Genomic DNA, 23,681 nt, shown 5'->3' with positions numbered 1-23,681 from the left:
TCAGCAACTCAATAACTGAAGGAGTCCTCTGTTCTCCATCTTTCCATTCTACCATCCACAGTGAGAGCTTACATTTAGGGCTGACACCCATTGCAGTCTCAAAGTGGCTTCCAGTGTCTACTGGAACCACATACACCCCATTCTTATCCAGCAGGAGAGAGAGAACATCTTTTTTTTTTTTTCCTGAAAAGTTCTATAGGCTCACTGGTCTAGACTAGGCCAGCCCCCACCACTGGGTCTACAATGACGGCATGGAAATAGGATAACACACTGGTCTCTAGGAGTAGAGCAGTCTGTTGGGGGAAGGAGATATGGATACTCTAACAAAAGTTATGGTAGTTACCAAGAGGAAGAGAAGGATAATGGATGTCAGGGAGCAGGCCCAAGACCCTCTTGGGCACACAGTCCAATCCTGTAGCAGACAAACCAAAGCTCCAAAAGACTATTCAACTATAAAAGCAGTAGGGCTAGGATTTTCACCTACACCTTCCTGACCCTGCCCCAGGCTATCTTGAGGAATATAGCTAAAGAAAAGCCCAGCAATCACCCTTTCACCCTCATCCTAAAGCATGTAGGTGGAAATGGGGAGCAGGTGTTTCATGAGGCTGGAAAGCTACCGCTGTGTCGGTGCCCAGGAGCCACTAAATCAACACTTCCCACAAGGCTGAGGCAGCTTTGAATCTCCCACGGTACCTGGCACCCTGCCTGGCTCAGCAAATGTCTGTAAACCAAAGGGAAGAGACTACAAATCTATTACCCACTATGGTGAGCCCGTTCTGGGTTAAATCAGCTTTGTGGGCTAGCCTGGGAATCTTGCCACGATGCACAATATTGTTCCTCCTGGGGAATGTCTTCCAAGTTCCAAAGGACAGATTTGCAAATAGACTTCTGGAGCACAGCCCCATCCAGTGCTGGGAACTGCCTTTGCCTGACTTGTTTATTCGGGAGAGCTGTTTGGACTTTCACCCAGCAGCTGCCTGGCAGGAGGTGACTAGGCTTTAGCCAGCAGAGGGTGGGGCCAACAGGAGGGTAAAACTGATAGCTGCTGCTCAGTGCTAAGGGTGTAGCGGACTACACCATGAGAAGGGAGCAGGGCAGAGCCTTCAAAGGCAAAGTACAGTTGGTGTCTGACAGAGGACCTCACTGAAGGAACATTAATCTCCTTTTTCAGTCTCGCTTTTCCTGGATGGGAGAGGGAGACGGAAGGTTGCACACACTCACGTGGCTTTTGCAGTTTTGCAATTTTTGAGAGCTAGTATAAATTTTTCCCATAAGCAGCTGCTGTTTCTCATTCTTGCTGAGGTCTCTCACAAGTCAGCAGCAGGTTTGAACCTCGTGGCCCGCCACGGCCGCACTGGCCTTGAAGAGTTCTGTGGTTTATTTTGAGCGATTTTACTGCTCATGGTCCTGGCAAAGATATCCATTTTCTGACAATATTTAGAGTCTGATGTAAGTGTGAACTAGATAATGACCTTTAAAATCATGGCAAAGATGTTCTGTTTAAAGATTTAATTTCTTCCTCAGGGCATCTGTCTGCAGGACCCTTTGACTCTTCTGCGTGACCTCCTGGAGGACTCCCCATGCTTCTACCCACTCGAAGGTAGAGGAGGTGAATGTTGGGCAGAACTTTCACATGTCTTGGGTTGTGAGGGGCAGCTGAGCTTGCAGAAACTGCTCCTTCCATTTCTAAAGCACTTGCAGCCTTTTCTGAGACTCATAATGCTGAGGCATTTTTTTTCTCTCTGGCCTTTTTAGGGTGCTCCTCAGCTCCTCAAAACACATGTGAGAGCACACTAACAGCTCCCTCCACTGAGTAGCATCTAGAACTTGGCTAACATTTCAAGCTTGACATGGCTAAAACAATATCATATCTGCAGCTTAACTTTAGGTGACTCACCAGAAGAGCTATTTTAAACAGAATTTGTAGAGACTAAGATTACGTTTGTTCTAGGAAAAACAGACTGGAGGGACAAAAGGCTAATGCAATATTTTGAAGTGCTCTTTCGAAGCTCATAGAAGCCCTGCTGTATTTTCTTGACAGCACCTTAGTTACCAGGCACAATAGGAAGGGCAAGAACTGGTATCTAAAACACTCAAGAAACAATCATGCCTTGACGCCATCCAACAGGAGTGGATGTTCATCCAAAGGTTTGCAGGAATAGCAATTTTCATTCTTTTCATCTAGTGCTCAGGAACCTAATAAATACTCTGGCAAAACAACATTTGTCAGGGTAGCGCTCTGATAGCCTTGTGAAGAGCAGAGTATACGAGTCACCTGCCCTACGGATCAGTTCTCTCTACAGTCACTATACTTTCTTCCCCATCCTACAGTGCAGAAGCAGATTGGGGCTTCTAGCTCTGAGTTTGGGGCTGGGACAGGGTTTCTAGGAATCAGCCAGGGAGCAAGGAATCAACTGATGCAAAGGGTAAGGATGAGGGGAGTCCCGTTACTAAAATCAAACACCCAAGTAAGCACCACCTCATTATTTCTCATAGAAGCTGCTTCTCTTTCTAAAACAAAATCCAAAACCTTAAGGCCTGAGAACTGTCAAGAGAATTTCCAGGGGAGAAAGTGAAGCTGACACCCTACCCCAACCCAATTTTTTTGAGTTTTCCTTCTTGCTCATCACTCCCCACTACTACCATCACATTAGCCCCCGAAGGAAGTGTCTCTGTTTGTTAAAGCTGCTGAAATGCAATAAACCAGAAATGGACTGACTTTTAACAATAGGGATTTATTAGCTTGCAAATTTAGAGTTCTAAGGCTGTGAAAAATGTCCAGATTAAAGCATCCAGAGGAAGACACCTTCTCAGAAGAAAGGCTGCTGGCATCTGGGGTTCCTCTGTCAGATAGCAAGGTACATGGCCACTGTCTGCTGGTCCTTCACTCCCAGGTTTCCTTGCTTTCAGCTCCTGGTTCCAGGGGCCTCCTCTCTGAGCCATTGTGGGTCTTTTCATAGTTTCTCCAGGGCTTCTCCACTTTCTCTGCTTTTTCTGTCTATTATCCTCTCATAAAGGACCCTTGGTAAAGGATTATGATCCAACTTGAATGGGGTAGGTGACATCTCCATGGAAATAATCTAACAGAAGGATCCACCTACAGCAGGTCCACACTCACAGAATGGATTAAAAGAACATGGCTTTCTAAGAGTTGCTTCCAGGAAACCTCTTTCGTGACTCATGTGTGGCCTCTTTCTCTCTCTAAGCCTAACTCTGCTTAGAATAAAAAAGATAAGAAAAGAAAATCATTACTTTCCCCCCTGTGTGGGACGTGACATTCAGGTGTAAAAATCTCCCTGACAATATGGGACATGGCTCCAGGGAATGAGTCTGGCTCTGGCATCATGGGATCGACAATGCCTTCCTGACAAAAATGGGGGAAAGAAATTTAATAAAATAAGGCATCAGTGGCTAAAGAGATCAAATAGAGTCAAGGGGCTACTCTAGAGGCTACTCTTATGCAAGCTTCAGTTAGATAGTGCTAATGCCATGGTTTGCTAACCCCCAACTAGCATTACTCCTGTTAGCTTTTAAGAACACCTAGGGCTCAAACTGAGATCCTATAAAAGATTCATGCACTGTTTGGTTTCCTGGAACGTATTATTTCCAGAAGGTTCCTAGGCCAGATAAATCCTGAAACCCAGAGGGACCAGCGTCTCCAAGATTATCAACTAATTATAACCCCTTATCCTTCAGTATTGACACCTCTTATCAACATGAAAAAGTCAGAATGGGCATTTCCTAAAGATCTCTATAGTTTGGGAGAAGGATCAAAGGAAAAAGAGGAGGTATCAGGCAGGGCATGGTGGCTGAGTAGCAGAGTTCTTGCCTGCTATGCCGGAGGCCCAGGTTCGATTCCCACTGCCTGCCCATGCAAAAAAAAAGAGGAGGTATAACAGAGAAAATAAGATTTAACAAATGAGTGTGGCGATCGAATATATAACAAACGAATCGCTATATTAATATTTCTTCTAACCTCCAGTGTTTTGGGGCACCTAGAAGGAAGAATCTATGATGGTGAAATGGTAGCCCATGACAAACTCTGGGATCTGTTCTATAACTACTTGTTGAAATGTACTTTGAAAACTAATGCTTTTTCTTTCTCTGTTTTATATATATGCTATATTTTACAGTAAAAAACTTAAAAAAAAAAAGAACATGGACTTTTCTGGAGTACGTACAGCTTCAAACCAGCATACTCCACCCTCTGGACCCCAAAAAGACACGTTATTTCCATATGCAAAATAGAGTAATTCCATCACAATATTACAAAGGCTCAAATCAATTCAGTAACAGTATTAAATACGAAGTCTCATCAAGTATACCAGCCCTTTCCTTGAACTCTTCCTCACACAGCTGAGATAGGCTGGAACTTTCTCAAAGCCTTTACAAAATTCTAAGGGAGAAAAAACAGGGACATAAATAAGAAAACACATGAAGCATAAACACAGTCAAGTTTGTGCAATACATTGACAATGGTACTTTTTAAGGGATGAGACATGGAAGGGAGGCATTTTGTACGTTACAACTCTTGTTTATTTTCCAAGAATCATGTTTACTTTGTACTATGCATATGTTTTGAAGCTTGTACATTAAGGGCTTCCATGCTACAGAAGCCATCCAGCTCCCGTGGTCTCTACCCACAGACTTCCCACCCTATTACCTCTGAGATTCTTTCTTCTGTTCCTTTTTACTTCAACAGGTCCCATGGGCCTTCTGGGGAAAACAATGGAAGATAAGCTTAAACATTCAACAGATGTGCTATTATGTGCCAGCCATAATGCCAGGCACTAAATGATAGGCTCTTGAATACCTTCAATGCTTGTCGGTACCACTCAGGTGCCTTTTTTCTTTGATAGAGGAAAGATCAAGGGTCATTTTCCTAGAACTTCATTCCATGCCTATTTTAAGGACCCAGGTCTTATATTAAAAAAAAAAAAAGAATAGGCACTTGAAAATATATGAGATCTTTTTCTGGAATGATGCAGACGTTCTAAAAAATCGGTGTCAGCAAAGCTCTTTTACTCTTTTACTTTTACATACTTTTTTTTTAATTGAAGTTTTATTGATATATATTCACACATGCAATCCATCCAAAATAAACAATAAGTGGCTCACAGTTTCATCACATTTTGTGCACTCATCACCATGATCAAATTTAGAATGTTTTCATTACTTCAGAAAAAGAAATAAAAAGAAAAAGAAAACCTAAAAAAAAAATATGAGAGCACACTTAATAGATTTATTAGTCTCTGCCAATAAAGAGATCTTGATTGAAAGGATTCCCAAAGGACAACAACGGAAAGGGAACTCATTTACATAAAAATGGATCTTCCTGGAGACCAAAAAGAGGAAAATCCCACTTTCTAATTTGAAGCAGCACCAGCTACTAAGTCAAGATAAAGTGTCTGTCCTCCGAGTCTCCAATAAGATGACTAATGGTCCTTATCAGGCCCGTCTAAGTTTATGACCGTCAGCTCTCCCCATGTAATACACCACTGCGTCCCTCACCTAACTTGAGCCCAGGTATTTTTCACCTTGTAGTGATTCACCTTGGGCTAGCCTTCTTTTTCTAAGGACCCTTCTTTCTTAATCTGCCTCAAGGAAGCACAAAGCTAAATCATTTGGAGATGTCATAAATGACAGTTTACAGCCTCAGGTTCAGTCACCTCTGCTGAGAAGAACCCTTCCGAGGAGCATTCCCTGGGAACATTACCTACTAACGTTCTCACCACAGAACAGTTTGTGCTTGAGGAATTTGCCTTTGTTTATGCCTCTCATGACATCATTGGCCCATAAGGAAATGGCATCCAAACTTACAATGCCCGTGAGCTTTGCTCACATTGGCCAAAGCCCTGTGACTGCTCCCTTAGAAGGTGGTCTGGGATCAGGGAGTCTTCTCTCCCCACCTAAGCCCCAGCAAGCATATACCAGTTGGTGGGACGGGCAGGAGTTACAGGCCAGAAATGGGAAGTCACCCCTGTGGCCCAACAGTCTATCTTGGGAAATGATAGGCCAATTGGTATCCAACCAATAGACGTACACTCTGAAATCCTCCAAATTCTTCAAGACACTTTGCTAAAACAAATGAAAACACAACCATCCCAGAATCATTTCAAGAATGTATTGCTAAGAAAACAGCAGGTGGCAGCAAAGTTTTACATTTTTTACCCTTTGGCCTGCAATGAAAACAAAGTGTCCGGGAATTATCTCTTCATCTCTGAGCCAGCCAGCTGGCCCCCAAATGGGTACACTGTCATCTGGTAATGTGGAGAGTGGAGAGTCGTCTCAACCAACCTCTGTGCATTTTCACAGGAGAGTGCCATTCCCCACACAGAAGTCCCCCCACAAGCCAGAGGCCTGCCTGTTCTGCAGGCCAGGCAGGAAAGGGACTGCTCCAGGATGGCCCGATTACAGAGGCAGAGGCTATGGTCTTGAGTCCCTTACTCACTTGCCTGGTGTGAGGGAGTTGTTCATTAACAATGATGAGGTCTTCAAAGCAACTTGACTATGATTAAGAGGAAGTATGCCTAAGAATTGAATATATGCCTCACAGCATTTTCATCATCTTTTATGATTACAGTTCATGGGGTGAAATGTGGGAGAATTTCAAGGTTGGGGAGAGCCAGGGGTGGAGGGTTATAAAATCTGATCTCTGGTGCACTAGAGATTTAGAGAACCCTTCAGGCTACACTATGCCCCACAGCTCCTGGGCTCAGGAACTGGCAGTGCCAAGACCACTGTCTGGTTTGGCATCAAATGTCCTCCTGGCCTTAACGTTGGGCTTGGATCCCAACTTCCAAGTTGTGGCTGGAAAGTTTCCATTGCCACAGTGCAGCACTTGGGTTTGGAACCCAAGCTTTGCTGCACTGTTTTACAGAGCAAATCTAGTTTTGCCTTTAAGAAGTGACTGGTCAGTTTATTTCATCCCAAAATGGTGCTTTAGTACTCTCCAGACACTCATTACATCAAGCTGCTTAATTTCCATCCAGGAGAAAAACTCTCTTATTGCTTAAAATGGGGGAGGTGGGAGGGGATTGGAGGATTTTGCATAATTATTTTACAGGAAACAAAACTAATTAAGGAAAAAAAAATGACAAAATTGAAGATCTTGACTCCAAGATCCAAAACAGATCTTGCAAACAGATGTATTTGTGAATCTTCGTTTTGGAAGTAGCACTGAAACAAAAGCGAGTACCTTTGGTCATGTGTAAGTTATAAAACTGTGTCGGTAGCATTAGTAGCTCCTGTTCGTCAGAGAGAACATTGCTGAAAGGTGCAGTGGATGTAGGAGAATGTTTCTTTACATAAACAGAGGGCTTTAGCTCCAAACGCACGATCTTTCCCTTTCCTGCAGAAAATGCAATCCTGTTCTGAGGGCTTAAGTACAAACTTCAGAGCTCTCTGCACAGAGAGGGTCCTTTAAAATTATCTACTAAGAAAAACATTCTAGAACTCCTCTGAATGTAATAAACAACATCTTTGGGGGTAACTTGTGGCAAATATTCATATCAACATTTAATTCTCCCTCTGTGTGTATATCCTACACTCCCCAAATGTGATGTTAAATCATTTAATGCAGAGAATTGACAGCACCAGGAAAATATTTGGATAACTGTCTGGAGTTGCCATTATTGGCTTTGATTATGACCTACTGGCTCTTGGGTCCTGAAGCAGCCAGAATATGAGGCGTGTGTGCCAAAATATTCATTAGAATTCCCTTCTCAGTCATTGTTCGGAAAGAAAAAGTTTCCTTCTGGCTCCCATCTTCAGTGTTTTTAAGTGGAGTCATTAATACGCCAAATTTTTTTTAGGAATCTGTCAGAAAATAAGATTATGTACATACCTTGCATTTTGCATGAAAAAGCATCTTGAAAAAGTTCAATGTCCCTTTGCACTCATTCTATTACCCTGAAGAAAATTGTTTTTGCAGTGGTGAAGTTAACTGGTACTCTCCACCCAGGCCTCCTCCTCCAAGCCCTGCTCTATTGAACAGACATGATTCTATAAGCTTTGGAAACGGAAGTACTGGTGAAGCACAGCTCAGTCTCAGGAGGAACTAGTCAGTAAAGCTGGTTTAATTTCTTCTGTTCCTCAATGCTGATTTCTCCCTGTATATAAAATCTTTGAATGTTGAAGCTAAAGAGAAGTCTTGGAGATCATTGATTCAATCTCCTTATTTTAAAGATTATTAATCTAAGAAGAAATGATACACTCGCTGCTTCAGTTTTGGATTCTGGCATGGAGAAAGAGCAGGTGCTTTTTTCTTTTACTTTTCTTTCCTTTTTTCTTCTTCTCTCTCTCTCTTTCTTTCATCAGGGCATCCTTTGTTGTTACTATTAAAAAGGGTTGCCATTTAATGAGCATTTACTACACTGCCAGGAATTGATGCTTTCATATACATTTTACATTGCATCATTAATTCTAGCAACAAGCCTATAAGGTAAATATTATTATTCCCATTTTATAGCTACTGAAACTGAGACTCAGTCACATTATGTGATTTGCCCACAATTACAGGGCTAGCAGGAGAGAGTCAGTGTGCAAATTCAAGGTTGTCTGACTTCAAAGCCTGTGTCCTTTACTATTCCCAATATGCTGCCTGCCAAATTAAACAAAGCCAGAGTGTAAATCAGCTGAGATATCTTGGGCTTTCACATGACTTTAGTACTTCACGGGGAGAGGAAAAAGATCTTCACAATGATAAAGAGGAGAGGAATGCCGGTGCCTTTTTAATTTGCAAAGAAATCAACCAGGACCATATAGATGCAAATATTTCCCATTATCTACTTGTCAAGATGTCTGACAGAATGGTTTACTTCTAAAGCTTTTGAAAGACTTACCAGCTTTTAATAAATGTTGATGGATACAGTATTGACAATTTGTCTTTCACTGAATAGAAATCGGGGGTGGCGGTTGGGATAGAGGATGGATGCTTATTTTGGGAACAAATAATTTGAAGTTTTTTGTTGTTTTCTTTAGTACTCAGGATCATACAGGGTTGGGAAAGCAGATGCGGTATGGATTAGGAAAGCTTATCTGATGTCTGGAGTGGCACAGATGATGGAGTTATTGCCTGGAAATATTTGAGTTTTGCATTGAAACATGGTTTGGGAAAGAAACTTTGACATTGTAGAAAAGCTAAGAAAGTTTAGAAAAAGCTGAAAGGTTAAATTAAAGAACATGAGATGGAGACATTCAGGTGAAAAATTTAAGTTTATTAACCCAGGCATCGGTGAAAACCTTGCATGAACTGAAAATTTACCTTCTCCCGAAGAGAAAAATGGGTTGCTTATAAATTATGCCTGGTTCCTGCCCCTCCAGTTCCCTCTCCCTGAAAATGCGGTCACTGGGACCCCTCTGCAGGTAGGCACACGCTGGTCAGGGAGATTTAAGGAGGATCACATCCAAGTTGGTTTGTTTGCTATCAGATCACCTCACCTACTATTAACCTCCTATTCCAAGCCAGAGTCATCTCTCATATGGACCACTGCAATAGCAGTGTATCCAGAGGCTGGAACAGTGCCCAGCACAAAGTAGGAGCACAACTGAATGAATGAATGAAATCTTACTTGCTTTGCATCACCGATCCAGTCCTGGTTACCGAACGTTTGTTGTGTGCCTTGAGACCAAGTCCAGACACTGAATCTCTAGGACAGTGGCCCTGCCCTGTTCTTGTCAGTCCCTTCGGCAGCAATAATTTGAGTCTTCTCTCTGCTTCCTACAGCTGGATCTCCCTGGGCCTTGCCTCTAGTTTGTTCCTACACTGCCCACTGCAATGCTCTTTGCCATTTTTGATGCCTTCTTACTTCCTGCTGTTCCTCCAGCTGCTCACCAGAACAAACCACCTGTTGTCCGTCCCCTCACTCTTGCCTGGCCTTCTTCCCATCACCTGCAGCTGGTCTTGTCTCCAAGCACCTGCCCTTTCTGGCTGCAATTAACCCTTCTATTTCTGGCCGTGTTACTGGATATACTCCAAATCTAAAAGAAAAATCAATAAATAAACCCTTGTTCTCAGTCTATTATGACCACTGGGGTGCATTTTTTTTAAATAGCTGAAGAGTGATAATGTGGACTCACAAAGATAAAATTTTAGTCACAACGGCACAATGACATTATGCCCCATCTACAGAGAATCTAGTTCAATAGGTTTGGTACGGGGCCTTGTATCAGTATTTTTTAAAGCTCCCCCAAATGATTTCAACATGTAGAAGAGGTTAAGGATCACTGGTCTAACTGGCGGAATAAATCCGTTTAATTAAGAAACAAGGCCATCAGTGAGGCCAGAACACTGGAGCAAAGCTAACATGGCTCTTTGGCTCAGGCAACAGTTCCAGGAGGGAGATGTATAGCTCCTCTCTACACTGACATCCTCCTCTCTAAGGACTCTTCTCCCCAGGTCCCCTTCCAGCCTCTTCCTAGATCCCTGCTCTCCCCCAGCCTAGAGGACCCAGATATGAATGAAGCTGAGTCTGGTTTCTTTCCAATATGTTCTCAGGGTAAAACCCAGTCCCTGATGATAATTCCGGGACCTTCCCTTTTGATTCTCAAGAGTCTTTTCTTCTCTCAGCAAAACCTGGCTCTCTGTAAATAAAAAGCTTTGGCTTTCAAAACTATGGTTTTTTGATGTGAGTTTCAAGAGGCTATTTTAAAAGTCAGAAAACTGAACACTGAGTGTTTTATTCTGTTTCTTTCTCTTTGCATTCTGGTTGTACTGATCCTAATCCTCCTCTAGGCAATGCTTCTGACTTACTAGGGGAAAGGTCAAGAGGAAAAAGTATAGCAAAGAAAAGCACAAAGATTAACATTTCAAGATGTTTTCTCTAGGTAAGAAGCAGTGCAAAGCGGACCACCACAGCAAGTAAGCAGGCCGGGGTATTCTGGCTGAGTCTACACAGGCAGAGTCAAGTAGAGAATTAAGATTTATCCTGATAATGAAAGTTCTAAATCACAGTTATTAAAACATTGTTTTTTTCAACAAGTCAATGGAATGGAAGCAAAAGGGAGGGGATTTGCTTGAGAAATGCTAGAGGTAAAACAATCTTTTTTGGAGTCTGTCTTGAACAAACCACTGTAAAAAGACATTTTTGAGACAATCTGATAAATTTGATTATGAACCAGGTATGAGATGATTCCACAAAATTATTGTTTTTGTTATTTGTGCTAACAGCATAATAGCATTATGGTTATGTATGAGAGAAAGCATTTCTTTTTTTAAATCAGATGCACACTGATGTGTATAGGGGTGAAATGATATAATGTCTAGGGAAAGGAAGGAAGGGAGGGGGGAAAGGAGAGAGGGAAGAGAGGAAAAAAAGCAAATAAAGCCAGGCACTTTGGTAAGGAAAAAAAAAGAAAAAGAAAAAGGCATAGGTGAATGAAAGGTGGCAAAATCTTGGTAGTTGTTGGATTTTCATGATGGTATATGGGGGCTCATTATATTATTATCTCTACGTTTCTGCAAACTTGGAAAGTTACATAATAATTTTTTTAATTGTTAAACTGCTACGGTAATAGACTAAGCTATGTAAGAGAATCAAAAGAAACAGAAGAAGCTCAAATCCTTTCTGTTTAAAAATTTATTATATTACTGATTTGCAAGCAGATGAACACATTCTTCAAATAAAACCTGACAAGGAGTCCCAATGTATAGGATAGAAATAAAAGAGAGTTGCCCCACTAGAAGTTGGAGAATGCTTTCCCCTTATCTCCTCACAAACTAAAAAAGTAACTCAGGGAACTCTGGCTCTGCAGAATATAACTTGAAAACAACTGTAGTATATGATAAAGGAAGCATCTTGAAGCCTGCAGGAAAGGTGTATTACTCAGAATATATATTGGAAAACCAGCTAACATTTTTGGGAAAAAAAATGTTAAATTCTTACATTAATGCCAAATGAACTCCAGTTGTATTAAAACGTTTAAAGTAAAAAATCAAACCATAAAAGTAATAGAAAAATAGGAATAAATATTCTAAAATATCAAGACAGAGGAGGACTTCCCAAACAAGCTAATAAAAGCAGAAACTATAAAGGAAAATTTGATATGTTTGCATAAGTACTTATATGTTTTATATAGCAAGAAATAAACCACACAAAAAAAAGTAAAAAAAAAAAAGGAATATGTGTGTAAGTAACAAAACATTAATATTCTTTATCAAAAGGTTATTTTAGGGTGGGCCACGGTGGCTCAGGAGGCAGAGTTCTCTCCTGCCATGCCAGAGACCAGGGTTCAATTCCTGGAGCCTGCCCATTAGAAAAAAAAAAGGTTATTTTAGTTTAATAGGAAAAAGACAAACATCCCAATAGAAAAAATGGATCAAGAACTCTAAATACATATATATTTGAGAATAGTTGATGTTAGATTTTATTTCTGGTAATATGACAGACTAGATAAGCTCAAAATCTTCCTACTGTAAAGCCTCTAGAAATGCTAGATAAAATATTATTAACTTCCTTTTAAATTCATAGCTGAGTTACCATTAAATAGGGAAACCAAACCAAGGTAAATAAAAACCACAGTGGAAAGTTTGATTTGAAAAAGAGTTGTCCTGGGTTTGGAAGAGGGATTTCCTCTTCTTGATATAATAGAGACTTGCTTAGGGAAAGGAGAAAAGGATCTGAAACATCCAAATAAATCCAGGATCCTCAAAAGGCTACATCCCACATCTCCAGCACAGATGTACGTGCGCATAGCTTAGGAATGACCAAACCAAAAATGTGATATAAAATATGGTCCCAAGCTGGTAATGATACTGGGGCAACTGGAAGAAGCAAACACAAACCTCTCTGGAGAAAGTCACTTCAACCCAAGTCATAAAGAATCACCATACATAAAAGCCTCACTCTAAATGAGCTCAAAATCCCAAATTACAGAAAATAGGAAGAAATGAATCACCATGAAGAAGGATCAGCTGATAACACTGCAGAGCAGAATTAGAACTCCCCTTCTTCAAACTTTAAGATAATAGAGTTATTAGAATGAAACCATAAACTAAATGGGTTTAAAATTATTATAAAGCTATAAAATACAGTCTCAAAACATGAGAAAAGTATAAAGCTATCAAAAAGTATTAAAAATATCATTTTTGCCTATCAGATTACACAATATTAGCAAAGAATGATAGTACTCAGTGTTAGTAATGATATAGTAAATTTTACATTTATATACTGCTAGAGGAACAGTAACTGATCTTTCCAGAAGACAATGTGGCAATACGTATCAAATGCTTAAAAAAAGTACATACACATTGACCCAGTAACTTTATTTTCTAAGAATTTATCCTAAAAAAATTGCCCAGGGTGCATGGATGGTCCAGTGTAGAATGCTCGCCTTCCATGATGGACACCCAGACCATGCACCGCCCCCTACCCCCGAAAAAAAAGGAAAATTGCCCAAAGATGAATGCACAACGATGTTTATTGTGGCTTTTCTTTTTTTTATTTACTTATTTTGTTTTTTATTTTATTGTGACTTTTCTTTTGATGATAAAAACCTAGGGTGATTATATATTTAGATGTGATTAAAAGGGGAAATTTTAGGTTGAATATATGTTACTAGAATAAAAATTTTTTCAAAACATACGATTATAGGGTGGGCCACAGTGGTTCAGCAGGCAGAGTTCTCACCTGCCATACCGGAGACCCAGGTTCCATTCCTGATGCCTGCGCATGCAAAACAAACAAACAACAAACAAAAAACAACATAGGACTATAGAACATAGTGTATCCTATTGTAAATGATTGACTAGTTAATAATGCAATTTAGAAAAATGTTCTTTCATGAATTGTTAACAAATGTGCCACACTAATGCAAGATATTAATAATAGGGTGGTGTATGAGAACTCTGTATTTTATGCATGATTTTTCTCTAAACCTACAACTTCTCTAATTAAAAAACAAAACGAAAATCTGACGGTCCACAGCAAAGGACTGGTTAAACAAATTAAATCTTCATATGATGAAATATTGTAGGGGCAGTAAAAATGATATAGAGATACATTTATTGGCATGGAAAGATGCCCAAAATGTACTGAGTGAATAAAGCAAGTTACTGACCAACACAATCCCTCTTTTTGTTTTTTTATGTCTGTCTCGTCAGCGAAAGTTCAAATGACCAAAAAAGTAGATGAGTATATGCTAAAATGCACTAGTAATCAGGGTAATGAAAACTATGACAATTGTGCCATAATATCTTATGCCCATCAGGCTGACATGTATCAATGAAGTGGATTCATGTCTAGAGTAGCAAGGACATGTTGAAATGGTAACTCTCTTGAACTGCTGGTGGGAACATAAACTGGTATAAGCATTCTGGAAAGCAATCTCACACAATTTGGGATAATCATCAGTAATTTTGACCAAGAGATACCATTCCAGGACATATATCCTTAAGAAGTTTTCATTCTGATCTATAAGGGGATATCCCATTATTTGGGGCAATGCGACATGGAGGCAACATGAGTGTCCCTCATTAAGGAGCAAGAAAAGAAAAATGTGGTAGATGCATACTACCGAGTACTAGGCAGCTGTAAGAAGGAACAATTTACCTGGGTAGATTTTTATTTTTGTTTAAGTATTGAAGGAGAAAAATAGGAAGCAAAAATTTTAACACAATATACTTGCATATTAAAAATATGTAGAGACAAAACAACACAAAAGATTTTACAAGATGTTATACCTACAGTAAATACAGACATCAAACATATTAAAGAGAGTTCTTATGAAAGAGATGGAGAGGGATATGAGAATTGAGAAAAAATTAAAGAATTAAAATGAAGAAATAAAATACAGAGAGCGGTCTTGCTCAGACTGATAACGACAATTTGCCTTAAACTTAGGAGTATGTTTAATTCAGCTCTTTGTATGGGTCAATTTCTTAAAAGCATGTGTATCTGTATATACATGCAATATGTAAAAATGTATAGAAGGACGTATAATCAAATATTAATACTGCTTTTCTCTGGGCGTGGTATTAATGCCTTAAAAATTCATCCTCCTAAAAACAAAAGAAAAAAAGAAAAGCGATTCATGTTCCTATTCAGAATTACTTTCCTGCTGTTGGATGAGTGACCCTACTAAATTCAGCTGCCTTTATGGCCAGAGTTATTTTATTGTTTTTTCCAGAATGTTCCAAAATAGTGCTGGAATAAGACCAGGGAGACCATCAGATAGCTATCTTGCCCCAACCTTCTTCCCATGCAAATGAAGACCAAACCTTCAATCCAGATTTGGCAGAGACCTCCCTCGGGCTCAGGGTATCAAGGCTCTCTCCTTTATGGCTGGGGGAATGAGGAGGCACACTCACAACTCTTTAACAGAAAAGCTCCCTTGAGCAACAGTTGCCAAAGACAAAAGGTTCCACCTCTAAAGGTGGAAACTCTATTTACAGCTTTGTAGACACAGGTAGTCTTCCAGAAAACTCAAGACCTACAGTGTGTGGGGCTGTGTTTGGCCAGGAATAGCTCAGAAGGCCTTTCCTTAGAAGTCAGCTCTTGAGGCCTTCAGTGTATGTTCTAACTATATTTGGCAATGCAAACCAAAGAGGTCAGTGGCTTAACTTGGTGGTGGGGGGGGGGGGGTAGTCTATTCCTGATTTATAATCTCTGCTTCAGACCAGGACCAAGAATGTTAAAACTCACTTCATTTATTTATTTTGCACTCACTGAGCTTACATCTGAAGCAGCTCTCCTTCCCAGTCCTACTGAGTCCCAAGCCCTCATATAAACCTTTCAGAACCACAGGTGTAAATCACCTACCCAAGCGATGCCTGTATTAGAGGACATTTGGGGACTTCTGGCTTGAGAACCCAGATGTTAAAATTATCTCACTTTACTCCTCATGTCTTCATAGCATCAAAATAGCCTATAGAACTTAGGGACAAATCCAAGCCCCACCACTTACTAGTTACTGTGCAACCTTGGCCCAGTTACTTTATGTCTCTGAGGTTCAGTTTCCTTTTCTACAGACAGAGATAACACTACTTTACAAGGCTGCTATAAGTATTAAATGAGATAAGGTGTATAAAGTGGCTAGGAGAATGTCTGACATAAAGCAGGTGCTAGAAACAGAATCCGTTTTCATTCCTCCCCATCACAGCCCTCCAACCCTCAGCTGTGCAGCCAAGGTGCTGGCTTTTCAAGAAATTGCCTGGTACCCTGTGTTTGATTACAAATGAATGGCACCATTCCTACAGTCACTAACAGTAGCAAAGCATAAGAGCTTCTCAGCTGCAGACAGGTCGAATCGGCTCACAAATGACTCATCACGGTTGATAAACGATGTGTTCTTGGAGTTTGGAGGCCCTATTTTGACAGGCTTCAGCACCTTAAAAAAAATTCCAGAAGGTAGCTTGAACAGCTACAGAGAAAGGCTCCATGGTGACCTTCAGTCAATCCTGAACTTGGACAGACTGGTCTTAGGAGGGTCTCCGTCTCCTCAGATATCTCCAGTCACAGGATATTCACTTGGGAAGGACTCCAGCTAAGCAGCTGCCTCTTTATCTCAGATCTGAACCATCTCCTTCATTTGTTTTGGGTTCTGTGAAGTCATAAGACTCCCTGGGCAGAAGGCTAAGTGCCTGTTCCTTGCTAAGAACAGCCCTAAGCTAGTGCCCGACCAGCCTGAACCTCTGCCAGGGTGCTTTGGCTGGAGGGCTCTGCGGCTACTGGACAAACCTTGGCTCAAGGAAAAAGGTGAATGTTTAATCCTGAGACACTGTCTGTGAGGTTGAAGTGTCTGCTGCTCTCTGCAGTTTCTGTAGCTCCTTCAGATCACCCAGAACTATTCAATGGCACAGAAATTCCATGACTGGAATTTTTAGTCACTTTTTTTTTATTCATATGTGACCTGTACCTTGTGCAGTGCCTGGCACAGAGTTCTCTCTGTGTGAATATCTGTTAAAAGGCCCCTGAGATGGACTTTTTGCTACATTTGTAGCCCCCACAATTCTGGTGAACCTCACAAAATTGCTAAGATCAAACAGGGCAATGAGAATTGACATTGTCAACAGCCTAGAGCCCAAAATTGAGGACTTGTATGGCCTTAAGGAAATTCTACATGCTAGGTCTATTTTCTTCTACTTTGAAACTGCTTCAGAATCAGGTTGTTTTGGACCCCAGACCTAGGATCTACCTTTTTCAATTGTATGTGAAAGGAACTAACCATCCTAGCCCCTCAGAGGGGACCCTGTGAGGCATTCCAAGCAAAAGACCCAGGATGAAGGAATCTGTCCTTGAAAACGTTCCACTCTCCAAACTCACTCTCAGGTTTTCTTTGCCAAGAAGGTGTCTGAGATCACCTAAAAGCACCGACATTTCAGCGCTTTGAAATGGAAAGGTAGGGGAATTTTCTGGAAAGGACAAACAGTTGGTCTCTGTCCTAGGTCTTCAATTTATTGCCTCCCCCTACCTTCCCCTCTGTACTAACCGTCTCCATGTCCCCTGCCCTTCTGGTCCCGCAATGGAGGCAAAGTGTCCAGCTTCGATCACTGGAACTGGGGTCAACCTTCTACTATGAAAAAGCATAAAGAAGGCAAGGAGAAGGAAGTTAGGAGGGAAAGAAAGGAAGGCTGGAGAGAAGTGGAGAAAAAAATGAAAAAGGCTTGAGAAGGAGGAAGGAAGAGGTGAGCGACGAGGGGAGGCGGAACAATGAAGGTCTCAGGCCGTCAGAGGCGCACGATTCCGGCGGCACGTCCGTCCCGCCCGCCTCCGGCCAGCAGCTGCACGCTGCACAGCGTGTGGGCGCTGAGTCACTGTCCCAGAACAAGGAGCCGTCGTGCAGGTCTGGGGGGGCGGGGAGGGAGGGCCAGCCCTGGTTGGCATCTGCAAACTGTTTTTTTTTTTTTTTCCTCTTTCAATTAAGGCTGTGTGCTGACGCCCACGTAGGAGGATTTATTAAACCGTACTTACTGCCAGGCCCCTCACGGGAGCCTTCCACTTTGGACGCCAGGGGGCGCCGCAGTCTAGCGTTTGAGTCAGGGAGCCAGCTGGGGAGCTCAGGCCGGAGGAGGAAAGGGGTTATTGACCAGGTCCAGCTGCGGTTTGCAGGGAGATATCCAGACATTTTGCTGGAATAGTTTCTAATTTTAACATCCACGGCAGCACGGGGAAACCCCTCCTTTAGTAGGTCTCGGAGACCACCCCATCTCACCTAGGCGCATTTTCACACTGGGTTGGGTAAGCAAATCCATAAATTTGGGACTCTGTTGCGCAACCCGGAGAGGCCAGGCTCTCTTCCCCACTAGAGCGCACCCTACCCCGCCCGGCCCGGCCGCCACGCGAAGCGGTGACCTCGAGCGTCTCCGCCAAGCCCTGAATCGCGCCCAGTACACGCGTTCCGCGCGCTGCACAGGGAGAGCCGGACTCGTGACAGCTCTGACCGCGCCATATCGTCCCCGGAGAAGGGCCAGCACACTGGCCTAGCCGTTGTCCCATCTTCCGAAGCCAGCTAGGGCTTCACGGCTCCCTGGCCTGCCAAAATGAGGGGCACCCTCCATCCCGAGACATGTGAGCCGAAAACACATCATCATCATTGAAACAGTTTATTAGTTTGCTGTTTCGCATATCCCTACCCATTTTATACAAATAGATTATACACGGTGTTTCCTTCTTCTACAGCAGGTAATCAGTCTCTCTTTCACACACACAGTCTCACATATTCCACGCAGCAAACAACAATGTTACACCTCGCCGAGACATTCACGTATTAAAATAAGGAGGGAGGGAGGCAATATAATTGCTTTAAAATGCCCTTAATACAATATATAACGTACAAAAATATCTCTATATTTGAAGTTACCAAGAAAAAAAAGACAGCAACAAACTTAAATATTGATAATTACTTCTGTATATACAACACGCATTGCACTTTTCCTCTAGATTTTGGAAAGTTCAAGTAGTAGTGAGGCTTGCACCTCGGTGGGCTGACATTCCGTGAAAAATGGGTTTGTGGGCGGATACGGCAGTGGCTCAGACCCTTGCCCCGGGGGTCTCAACATTTAAGTCTCAGTTTCTCCTCTCGGTGAACCAGGGAGACACTCTCTCGGATTCCTTTGACACCCCCACCCCCACCCCACCCCACCCCGGGGCATTCGGGCCCGATTAGGGCGAAGACAGCTCTACCCCGGAGAAGGAGGGGCCCCTGCAAAGCCAGGGCTAGCCGTCTGATGGTCCCTACCCGACTCCGGTTATTTGCAAGGCTTCTGCTCAGACCGGTCCGGATCCGGCCGAGGGCCTTGGTTCGCAGAAGCCCTCCGCCTGGGGAGGCGCCAGAGCGGTGCTTGCGCGTCTGTTCTCGGCGGCCACAGGCGCTTAAATCCTGAGCAGGTCGCCGAGCGCTTAGTGCGCCTGGGAGACCGAGGACCCGTGTGCCACTGGCTCAGGAGACAGCAGAGTCCGGGCCGGGTCGGATTCCGGCGAGGAGCGCCGGCGCCGGCGGCCGTAGCCCTGGGGGCTGATCTTGTTCCTGGGGGCGACGCCGTCTTTGTCCTTGTCTGTGAATTGGTAGATTTGGTGCGCTAGTTTCTGCACAGTACACGTCCCGAAGCGGCAACCAAAACTCCGCAGGCTCTGGATGTTATTCATGCTCTGGCGGTAGCGCTTGACTCGGACGCGGGTGGCATCCGGGCTGCTGGGGAGGGAAAGAAGGACAATGTGAGACTCCATCGAACAGGGCTTTGACCGGAGCCAGGAGGTATAGGAGCCATTCTGGGACCCGAGACAGCTGGAAACCGCTCCTGCTGTCTGAGTTTCCACCTAGCCCCGAGTATCCTCTGGGCCAGGTCCCCCACATCCACTCCCTCGGCGGCACCTGGTGTGGTTACCTGTCCTGCAGAGTGCGAGAGGGGCCCTTCACGTCCTGAGTCCGAATAAAAGTTTGGGTAGACCCGGTCTTCACGTCAGCGAGCCCGGTGGGGTAATTGCTGGACACCAGCAGTTCCCGCTTCCCACGACTTAGAGCCCACTTATTCCATCTAGAAAAGACAAGAGACCCGATTCGCGTGCGTCCGAGCCACGTCCCGGCCCATACCCAGCCGGCGCGGGATGGTGCGCCTGACCCCAAGGGCTGGTCCCTGGTCCCTCGGGTCCAGCGACGAGTTTCCCTTGTCTGTCAGGTAAGAGGACTAAAGAAGGCACTGCCCATACTCACTTCTTTCGGAACTCCGACGCCACGTCAAGCGGTGCTGTATCCGCGCCTAGGAAGACTAACGAGCCCAAGTACATTAGGGCGACGGGAACCAGCTTCATCACAGCGGCGATACGCAGAACCTGGAGAGAAAAAATAGTGCGGAGCGTGAGCGCGGGAGCCAGCCGCATCGCCCGGGTGGGGCACGGAGGACTGGCGGCAGCTCGGGCGCTGGCGGGCTCAGCCCGCGTTGCGCGGAACTCAGACGCTTATCTCCCCCGGGCGCAAAGAGGCGCCAGTGGCGTTTGCACCCGCCAGGCGGGTGACAAGCCCCATGGGGGAGGCTGCTGCACAGCGCCAAGCTCCCAGAGTTTCCCTGCTCAACTTTCCGGGACTTAGATGACCAGAGCGGTCAGGGTCGCTGGAGCTCCAGCTGTGTGCACGAGCTGGGTCCAGAGGACCCTCCAAATGAGTTGTACCTCTCACCTAGAGCCACCAGTCTCCGGCCTCCATAAGGGTATCCGCCCCGCCCCCCGCCTCCTCTTAACCACAGGGCCTGCGGTGCTTACCTGCTCAGCGGGTGATCTGCCAAGTACTGCGAAGAGAAAGTCCTAGATGTCGCTCTGGCTGTGGCAAACCTCAGTGTCTATGTCAGGCCGCGGTGAGAAGCAAGAAGTGGCAAGGATCGAGCAGCTCTGCTGGTGTCACCAAGAAACCACTGAGTGGGCGCCTCTGATTCCTCCGCTTTATAAGAGCGTGGGGGCGGGGCCTGGACTGCCCTTGCGCCCTCCCTTTTTTTCCGCGCGCGCGCGCGCGCCTACATTCGGGCGCGCGCATTGCTTGCCAGTGGGTGTAGGGTTTGGGGGTCTTTCGTGCGCGAAGGGTTCAGAGAAGGACTCCAGGATATTGGTGCAGAAACTATCATAGCCCTGACTCTCTGGACAGAGTTCAAATCTCAAGGCCGGTCAAGTAGGGCCACTACAACCTCTTGGGTCCTAAGGACCTATGCAGTCTAGAGTCCTAAGGGCTCCTAGCATGGGACTGCATGACCCTGCCGGGAAGGGGACACCAAGCGGGGGGCCAGAGCCGGGATCTGGGGAGCTTTGGCCTCGGGTGGATTGCGCCCCCTGCTGTCTCGGTGCCTACCTGGCCGCGCCCCCAGACTCGCCAGGAGCCTCAGGGGCAGGGCACCAAGCTGAGCCAAGGTAAATTGGGCTGGCCAGCTACAGAGAACGGCCGAGACCCCGGGAGTAGAGGGTTCCGGGGCCTGCTGATAAAATTTCGCAATAAGGGCAAGTCTCCGAAAAGTCTGATATGAGAATTGGAATTTGGAGGGGGAAGCTATCTGAAATTTCAGAATTTACGTGGCTATTTGGAAATAAAGGAATAACCAAAATTAGGAAGAAAGATACCATTTCATTTTTTCCCTCGTAATCCAAATATGCCTTATAAGGTTACAACCTGAGAGTTAGTCTGGCTGCCCTCGGATCCTTCATTCACCCATTGTGAACGTGAGGACTGACTGACTGCCAGGGAACACACTAATGCTTCACCTATGTTAATCGCTTGACAATTTACAGTGCAAGGCCACATCCTGATCGTTCATCCTCATACTAGCCCTTGGGTTGGGCGAGGAAGGTAACATTGCTTTTCCCATTTAATCAAGTAGAAAATTGAAGTTCAGAGAGGTGAGGTATCTTGCCCAAAGTCACACTAAAGCTAGTAAGTGAAGCTCTAATTCGGCCCCAAGCAAGCAGGGTATACTGGGGCGTGGTGTGGATTCTTTAGAGCTGGGGTCACCACCTTTTCAGGGGGAAGAGGAGAATTCCAGCGCCCGCCCAAGGATTTGTGCCTGTTCATGATGAATCACCCCAAACACGTTTGTCACCTGTGCTCTTCCATAGCTGCTTCCTAACTTCACTTGCTTATTCTTACTTGGGGGCCAAACTGGGACGGGAAGGTTCAGCCCGCAGGACTCCCTACTTCTTGCAGGCGTTTCTCTGGTGTCCTATCATCCACTTCAGCCGCAAGTCCTGAAGCCCAGTACCTAGACTGAGAGACTGAGGACGCGAGACCACTGGGATTCTGCGGACTGGTTTCTAGCTCTCATCCGATGGCAATTCGCTCTGGGAACTGGGACAAGTCACTCCTCCTTTCCAGTTTCCCCGTCTATAACGCGCCCGCAGCAGCTCTCTAAGCTTCCTACCAGTTCAACCATACTGGTCCTGAGACCCATTGCAAGGGCGACTGGGCGTTCGGCTGCACTGACCTTGCCCACAGTGTGGTCTGGGCCGCTCGCTGCTGGCTCAGGCGCCTTTTCGCTCTCAGGACTGAACCGTGGACATTGCACCTGGGAAAGGAATGTCAACACCGAGGCTATTTTTTCGGAGGACTGTTCCCCGTGCGAAGTCATCTGAGCGGACCAGAGTTCCAGCTCTGAGGTGTTGGGGGGCAGGTTCCTGGCGGTGGCTCCTGTAAGGGGTCCGGGCGTCGAGTGTCAGAGAGGCGCAACGCAGCAAGCTGGCAGGGCTCGGGCGGGCTGGCTCGCCTCAGGGCGTTCACCACAGCAGACATGGTCATTCAGCAGGTCTGTCTGCACCGCAGACAGCAGGTATTACCGAACGACTCCTCTGTTTTAAGGAACCTACCCAGCTAACCATTCTGTTTTTCGCTCATCCTCCATTAACCACCTCTTTTCACTTCCTCCCCTGCGAGTCAAGTTCTTTGCCCCGACCCTGTCCAGGATGGGTTGGCAGTGTGTAGGAGGTTGCGACTTACTTGTCGCCAGCTTCCAGCTGGGTCCGCTCCAGGACAGGTTTTACTTTCATTTCCCCAACGTGTGCCACCAGCAGACTGGGAAGTCAAGGACGAATGGGGGCCGCCCCACAGCCAAGGATAGTCCCGTGGTCTGGACTCTTTCCTTCCAGTCCCCACCAGCCCTGGGTGGGGGTGGAGGTGGGTTCTGTCTACAGAGGACTCCGCGTCTGCACTTTGGTGATTCTTCTATGAGTCCTTCAGGAAAGCTCCGGATTCCGCGAGAGAAACCCGAGCTCTCCGCTAAGGTTGCAGAAGCGCGCGCTTTGGGCGATAACTTCGCTTTGAGCAGCGTGCGGTTTCAACAAGCAAAGTGAACCCAGGAGGAGAGACTCAGCTCTGCTATGCTCAGCTCCAGTGCCTACGCCAGCGGTGGTGCAGCAATGCCAAAATTCCCACCTTAGAGCGGTCTTGGCACGCGCCTTATCAGCCCAGGTGCTGATAACCTGAGAACTAACTCAAGCTGAGATCTCATGTTTGAGAACTCTGTCAATTTTCTCTGTAAATACTTCCTGGTTTGGCAGCTGAGTGGATTTTGCCAAACACCCTTAACTTCACAGTATGAGTGTGCGCGTGGCAGGGGCGAGAATGATCCCCAAAGTGACTGGGGTTTAAGTAAAATAATAACAATAATAACAATAATAAAAGAATTTGCCAAATCTTGAGATCTATTTCCACCCCCGCCCGTGGAATCTCGTACTCGCTTATTAAAGACTGAACAAATCACTAGAATGTGTTTTTGG

At 44.8% G+C, this 23,681-nt stretch overlaps 1 protein-coding gene and 1 pseudogene across 2 annotated transcripts; both read right to left on the bottom strand.

Annotated features, from left to right (window-relative positions):
- LOC143645230 (PRELI domain containing protein 3B-like) overlaps nt 1-18,387 on the bottom strand; it is a 91,554-nt pseudogene extending 73,167 nt beyond the window's left edge.
- Nucleotides 18,388-18,525: 138 nt separating this feature from the next.
- On the bottom strand, nt 18,526-20,860 carry ADM (adrenomedullin). Of its 2 annotated transcripts, none has more exons than XM_077112255.1 (4): nt 20,694-20,860; nt 20,149-20,267; nt 19,823-19,972; nt 18,526-19,626 (listed from the first exon to the last, which is right to left on the bottom strand). In XM_077112255.1, exons 2-4 carry the CDS (start codon nt 20,244-20,246, stop codon nt 19,338-19,340), a joined length of 537 nt encoding a protein of 178 aa, XP_076968370.1. In that variant the 5' UTR covers nt 20,247-20,267; nt 20,694-20,860; the 3' UTR covers nt 18,526-19,337. The 2 variants fall into 2 exon arrangements, with proteins under 2 accessions (XP_076968370.1, XP_076968369.1); XM_077112254.1 differs by having other exon boundaries at nt 18,526-19,629; nt 20,694-20,857.
- Nucleotides 20,861-23,681: the final 2,821 nt, after the last annotated feature.

The sequence above is a fragment of the Tamandua tetradactyla genome, chromosome 8 (genome assembly GCF_023851605.1).
Source record: "Tamandua tetradactyla isolate mTamTet1 chromosome 8, mTamTet1.pri, whole genome shotgun sequence".
Classification (NCBI taxonomy): Eukaryota; Metazoa; Chordata; class Mammalia; order Pilosa; family Myrmecophagidae; genus Tamandua; species Tamandua tetradactyla.
This window is presented reverse-complemented; position numbering and strand designations above follow the sequence as displayed.

What these genes read in the sequence shown, in the direction of transcription:
- ADM (XM_077112254.1), bottom strand. Translation starts at nt 20,246, where the DNA reads ATGAAGCTGGTTCCCGTCGCCCTAATGTACTTGGGCTCGTTAGTCTTC. An exon ending in GCGTCGGAGTTCCGAAAGAA is followed by an intron (nt 19,973 to 20,148) that starts GTGAGTATGGGC and finishes TGTCTTTTCTAG; the next exon opens with ATGGAATAAGTGGGCTCTAA. An exon ending in TCTCGCACTCTGCAGGACAG is followed by an intron (nt 19,630 to 19,822) that starts GTAACCACACCA and finishes TTCCCTCCCCAG; the next exon opens with CAGCCCGGATGCCACCCGCG.